General features: G+C 49.3%; 1 protein-coding gene across 1 annotated transcript in view; it reads right to left on the reverse strand.

Annotated features, from left to right (window-relative positions):
* AARS1 (alanyl-tRNA synthetase 1) overlaps positions 1–3,688 on the reverse strand; it is a 29,257-nt gene extending 25,569 nt beyond the window's left edge. Inside the window, exons 1-2 of the mRNA XM_082269914.1 lie at positions 3,538–3,688; positions 2,694–2,843 (exon numbers count right to left, since the gene is read on the reverse strand). Of these exons, the coding sequence (XP_082126040.1) occupies positions 2,694–2,837 (144 nt within the window). The 5' untranslated portion in view covers positions 2,838–2,843; positions 3,538–3,688. The remainder of the gene's footprint in view (positions 1–2,693; positions 2,844–3,537) is intronic.
* Between the last annotated feature and the right edge of the window lie 3,285 nt (positions 3,689–6,973).

A 6,973-nucleotide genomic window follows, 5' to 3' on the forward strand; every position in this document is an offset into this window, starting at 1 on the left:
GGGGGGGGGTGAGGACTCCTCACCCCAAGATCTGATCACCACAAATGCCATCAGTGAAATCAGATTCTGAGGAGTTATTTTGGGTTGCTGCATTCCTCTGAACACTCTCTCTGCTTCCATTCCTCATCTACACCACCCCCGCTCTCATAAATCAGCAAATAATGTACAGTGAATGGGGGGGCAGACATTTGCAGCCAGATCGGTGGGGAAGGTCTGGGGATCGGTGATGGCTCTGCAGATGCAGCGAGGGGTTGAAGCAGCTCAGAATCAGCACATGGCCAGAGTGCCAGGAAATGCTGAGTAAGGACAAGGAGGGGACAGGGAAGGGGGGGGGGGGGGAAGGGTGCTGTGTCATGGAGGCTGCAGATATCACATACTGTGCGTCCACAGGAGTGGGCGGGATTTTTAGTATAACTAGAGCCAATCATGAACTGGCGTTTGAGGAAGATAACCAAGAAATACAACTTACATGGCTGGTTATCTCACTGCCCTCCTGGACACACCCCTTACAACAGTTGGTCAATATTGCCATCAAAAAAAGGGGGTAAAAAAAAAAAAAAAAAAAAAAAAAAAAAAAAAACACTAAACCAAATGACTCAGTCCTTCAGTCATGGTACCCTTTAAAAGTATGCAAAATCTCAAGGCACCCCAGAGAGAATATTATTTTTATATATATATATATATATATATATATATATATATATATATATATATATATATATATATATATATATATATATATATATATATCTCAGAAGGTATCCTTTCACATTTACAACCTGTACAAGAAAAAAAAAAGTATGTGTATGTATACAGCGCAGTGCCCACCAACGCAGCCTCGCCAGCGCAGTGCCCACCAACGCAGCCTCGCCAGCGCCAGTGACACTATCCAAATCCATTTAAAAAAAAAAAAAGGCTAGAAAGCAGCGCCGAAAGGTAGAAGGGGGCGGGCCGGGCCTAGGAGAAGAGAGGACGAGCTATCGCAGTCATCGGAAGTCCCGGCGCCTATGATCGACGTCACACGGCTCGGCATAGGAGGCGGGACTTCAGATGACAGCTCGTCATTCCTTCTTCTCAGACCGGCCCGCCCCCTTCTACCTCTCGGCGCGGCTTCCTGGCCTTTTTTCTTATATCGGCGTATAACACGCACTTTTTCCTCGTGGAAATGTAGGAAAAAGCAGCAGTGCGTGTTTATATATATATATATATATATATATATATATACACATATACACACACACACACACACACACACACATTTAATGTAATTATATCACACACCACAGAAGAGATGTACGATACTACAAATGTATGGTTGTTTTGTTGTATCTGAATGTGCGCATTTTTGCTTTTTTATTTAAAAGTTAGGCCTGGTTCACACCACCCAATGCAGTAAAATGCAGCTTTTTACCATGTGGATTGCTGTGGAGTGCGTTTTGCCGTAGTATGCGGTTTACTTTTTTTCTCTCTCTTGATTTAAAGTGTCTATTGGGGTTTATTTACTAAAACTGGAGAGTGCAAAATCAGGCTCACTTCTAGATAGAAACCAATCAGCTTCCAGATTTTACTGCCGAAGCTTAGTTTACACCAAGCTGAGGTTAGAAGCCGATTGGATTCTATGCACTTTACCTAAAGCAGTTTTTTTTACTTACCTGCAGGGCAAAGGCATAATGTGCTAGTATGCATCGCATACTAGCACATTATGTTACACTTATCTGAAAATGAAGTGTTCCAGCGATGCGATTGCTGGAGCCAGCTTCCATCTCAAGCCGGTCTTCCTTCTAGGTTCGCGGCCTCGGCTCGGTCATTGTCCGGAGCCGTGATGACGTCACGCCTGCGCGCGGGAGCCACCAGTCACGCCACAATGCTCTGAATAAACAGCAGGGGCCTTTGGGGGATGGGCAGTAAAACTGTGGCTTGACTACCTGCTTGTACTGCTCCCTGTCTGCCCGTGTGAATGAGTCTCATTACTGACCCGGATGGAGCCCTAATGTAACTATTCTGTCTAATGTGTTTGCAGACTTCTGTAGATACAATGTATCTTTTTCTCCTGACAGTGGAGGATCAGTACAGGGGCAGGAAACGGTACTGACCACTGTGATTGGCTAACACACATCAATCTCCGCATCCATGAGCCCACAATCAAGAATGCTTTCAGCGCTAACACATTTGCTGAGTCTTGGAAGAAAGCAGACTTTCATAATCCTAAATTTCTGGGTGAAGCCGCCATCATTTATCAGCACCCCTGATGAACCTGGGTTAGAAAGTCTGCACTAACAAACAGCATTGTGAGCATAGGGCAGTGATGGCGAATCTTGGCACCCCAGATGTTTTGGAACTACATTTCCCATAATGCTCATGCATTCTGCAGTGTAGTGGAGCATCATGGGAAATGTAGTTCCAAAACATCTGGAGTTCCAAGGTTTACCATTACTGGCCTAGGGGATACATCCCAGTCCTACAATGTAATGCTCAGGGTCCGAGCATCCAATCAGCAGTCTCAGACACTCCCACTTGAGAGCATGCTCATTACTATGCAAATGCTAACCATAGGAAAGTCGCTATACTGGAGGATGTGGGTGGAGCTGGAGGAACGCTAAGGTCTTTTACACACTGTACAGTGCATACCAATAAAGATTACCTCTGGCCACCCACCCCTCCCCCATCCAATGTTATGTGCTACGGATCTTGACCTGGTTCATGCCGGCGTTAGCGAAGAGCAGGGTGGGGTCATCCAGGGGGACGACGGCCGAGGAGTGCACATAGGTGTGCGCATTCTGCTTGAAGAAGTCAATGAACTTCTCCCGGATGGCGGCGGCGCTCAGAGGTGTCGTCATGGTGACCTGAGAGGGAGAAAAGTATATGTGAGGACTTAACTCCAGATACCCTTCCCCTCCCCCACACAACGCACCACCCTTACATATCCCATCCCCCGCATAACCCTTACATACCCCCTCCCCCACAAAACGCACCACCCAAACATACCCCCTCCCTCACACAATGCACTACCCCAACATACCCCCTCCCCCCCCACAACGCACCACCCCGACATACCCCCCCTCCCCCACAAAACGCACCACCCAAACATACCCCCTCCCTCACACAATGCACCACCCTTACATATCCCCTCCCCACACCATGCACCGCCCCCACAATGCACCGACATACCCCCTCCCTCACACAATGCACCACCCCCACACAATGCACCACCCCAACATACCCCCTCCCCCACACAACACACCACCCCCACAGCACCCTGACTAGGGTTCCCACCTCATCTCTTTATTCCAGAACACCTATGAATTACACAGGTTCTGTGTCTGATTAAGGTGGCAATTAAACTCACTTAGTGCCTTATGTCAGCCTCACAACATGTGTAATTCATAGGTGTCCTGGTTTAAAGGGATGAGGTGGCAATCCTACTCCTAACATACCCCCTTCCCCCACACAACCCCAATATACCCCCAACATACGGACTCCCTCCTTTAGAAGGTAAGTGTCAGGGACCATTTATCTGCCCCCCTCCCCCACTCTCACCTGCCCCGGACCGGGTTCTTTCCGTCACACGTTGTCTCCTCACTGACCGGGACAGACACCTGAGACTCCTCCCCTCCCGCCGATTGGACACCGGATACCGGCTCCTGCTTCTAGTTGGCTGAATCGGCTGTCGCTCCCCGGGAGCGAGGCTGCGGCTGATGCAACTAAAAGCAAGGCGGGTCACGTGATCAGAGGGCGGACCGCGCAACAAGACGCAGAGGGGAGTGTAAGAGAGGCGGGAAACTGTTGGCATGGTTCCGCCTCCTTTACAGAATAACTACAACTCCCAGCATGACTCCCCTCCCCATGGGGAACTACAGCTCCCAGCATGAAAACCCCCCTCCCCAGGAGGACTACAACTCCTAGCATGACCCCCCCAGGACAATGACAACTCCCAGCATGACTCCCCCTCCCCAGGGGAACTACAACTCCCAGCATGACCCCCCCAGGACAATGACAACTCCCAGCATGACTCCCCCTCCCCAGGGGAACTACAACTCCCAGCATGACCCCCCCAGGACAATGACAACTCCCAGCATGACCTCCCACCACGGGGGAACTACAACTCCCAGCATGACCCCCCTCTTCCTCCTCCACGGGGGGGGGGGGCTACAACTCCCAACATGGCCTCCCTCCTCCATAGGGGGAGCTAAAACTACCAACATAACCTCCCCCTTCTTCCCTCTGCACAGAAGAACTACAACTCCCAGCATGACCTCTCTTCTCCACAGGGGGAACTTCAACTGACAGCATGACCTCCCCCCTCTTCCCACTCCTCAGGGGGAACTGCAAGTCCCAGTATGACCTCCCATGTACTTTCCTGGCAATCTACAGGGGACCACAACTCTCATATATCTTCATAAGGATTTGACCCAGTACTGAGTATCTGTTGAGGTGTGATGCTCTGCAGTCTTTATCTGTTGAGGTGTGATGCTCTGCAGTCTTTATCTGTTGAGGTGTGATGCTATTCAATCAATATTGATGAAGTGTAATGCTCTGCACCTAGAGGGCCTTGAAAAAGTATTCATACCCCTTTGAAATTTTCCATGTTTTGTCATGTTACTAGGGCTTCAACGAATGATTCCATAATCGATTCGCTGGCCGATTATTTTTTCGATGAATTGGATAATAACCTTAAAGTGTGATGTAAAATTTAGTTAATATGTAAAGTTTAAAAAAAAAAAAGGCAATTCTTAAAGCGGAGTTCCGCCTCCCCCTCCACCCCCTCCAAAAATGAAAAGTCAGCAGCTACACATACTGTACACATACTGTATCCGCTGACTTTTAATATTAGGACACTTACCTGTCCTGGAGTCCAGCGATGTCGGCACCGCATCCGATGTTTCCTTCGGCTGTTGGGTGCTGCCGCCGCCATTGCTAGTAAGAGAACCCGGCAGTGAAGCCTACTGCGCATGCACAAAGCACGCTGCACATTTGGATTGGCCCGGCAACGAGGGGAAGGAGGAGGGGGCCGAACTTCCGAGGGACGGCGCCGTGGAATTGGGGAAGGGTACCTGTCAAGAACAGGTATCTGTTCCCCCCTCCCCCTGAAAGGTGCCAAATGTGGCACCAGAGGGGGGAAGGAAACAAAAGAGCGGAAGTTACACTTTTGGGTGGAACTCCGCTTTAAATATCTATATGCAGTGGTAATACACTGCTCAGAAAAATGAAAGGAACGCTTTGAAAACACATCAGATCTCAATGGGAAAAAAATCTATACTGGTATGGGCTGGGTAATGTGTTAGGATCTATACTGATATGGACTGGGTAATGTGTTAGGATCTATACTGGTATGGACTGGGTAATGGGTTAGGATCTATACTGGTATGGACTGGGTAATGTGTTAGGAATGAAAGGATGCCACATCGTTTGATGGAAATTAAAATTATCACCCTACAGAGGGCTGAATTCAAAGACACCCCGAAAATCAAAGTGGAAAAATGATGCAGCAGGCTAGTCCATTTTGCTGAAATGTCATTGCAGCAACTCAAAATGGTCCTCAGTAGTTTGTATGGCCCCCAATTGCTTGTATACATGTCTGACAATGTCAGGGAATGCTCCTAATGAGACGGATGGTGTCCTGGGGTTTTTCCTCCCAGATCTGCACCAGGGCATCACTGAGCTCCTGAACAGGCTGAGGTGCCACCTGGTGGCATCGGATGCAACGAAACATAATGTCCCAGAGGTGTTCTATTGGATTTGGGTCAGGTGAGCGTGGGGGCCATTCAATGGTATCAATTCCTTCATTCTCCAGGACCTGGCTGCATACTCTCACCACATGAGGCCGGTCATTGTCGTGCACCAGGAGGAACCCAGGACCCCCTGCACCAGTGTAGAGTCTGACAATGGGTCCAACGATTTCATCACAATACCTAATGGCAGTCAGGGTGCCATAGTGGAGGTCTGTGCATCCCTCCATGGATATGCCTCCCCAGACCATCACTGACCCACCACCAAATCGGTCATGCTGAGCAATGTTACAGACAGCATAATGTTCTCCATGGCTTCTCCAGACCCTTTCACGTCTGTCACATGTGCTCAGGGTGAATCTGCTCTCATCTGTGACAAGCACAGGGTGTCAGTGGCGGTGTAAGGTTAAAAAACCATACCCCGTGAAGAAACCATACCCTCGTCACTTCCGGTCTGAAACAGCTGAGCAGCGCAGCATTGCGCATGCTCGGAGCCCCTGATACCTAATAGAACATGAAAGGAATTGAGAAGTGCGCATGCTCGGTGGGCATGAAATTATCACGGCACCGTTTCTAATGATATACTTGCGGCGGGTACATTAAAACACTTCGGCTGGAACAACAATCATCTCCTCTGCTATCACTGTCACTTCCCTCATCTCCGGTAATAAATATAAAAGCGGCGGCGGGTGTATGAGACGTAAATGTGACGGTGATCGCGGCTCCATGATCCGCTTTTATATTTATTACCGGAGATGAGGGAAGTGACAGGGGACGGAGCGGAGATGATTTATGTTGCAGAGGAGCTGTTTTAATGTAAGCGCCGCAAGTTTACCTACCGTGAGAAATCCATACCCTCCGTAGGTGCACCGGAAGTGACGAGGGTATGGATTTCTCACGGGTATGGTTTTTTCACGGAACACCGGACCTTCCAATTCTGGTGTTCAATGGCAAATGCCAATCAAGCTCCATGGTGCCGGGCAGTGAGCACAGGGCCCTCTAGAGGACGTCGGGCCCTCAGGCCACCCTCATGAAGTCTGTTTCTGATTGTTTGGTCAGAGACATTCACACCAGTGGTCTGCTGGAGGTCAGGTTGTAGGGCTCTGGCAGTGCTCATCCTTTTCCTCCTTGCACAAAGAAGCAGATACCGGTCCTGCTGATGGGTTAATGACCTTCTATGGCCCTGTCCAGCTCTCCTAGAGTAACTGCCTGTCTCCTGGAATCTACTCCATGCTCTTGAGATCCCG

Source organism: Pelophylax lessonae (assembly GCF_965119305.1).
Source record: "Pelophylax lessonae genome assembly, chromosome: 10".
In the NCBI taxonomy this organism is placed as follows: domain Eukaryota; kingdom Metazoa; phylum Chordata; class Amphibia; order Anura; family Ranidae; genus Pelophylax; species Pelophylax lessonae.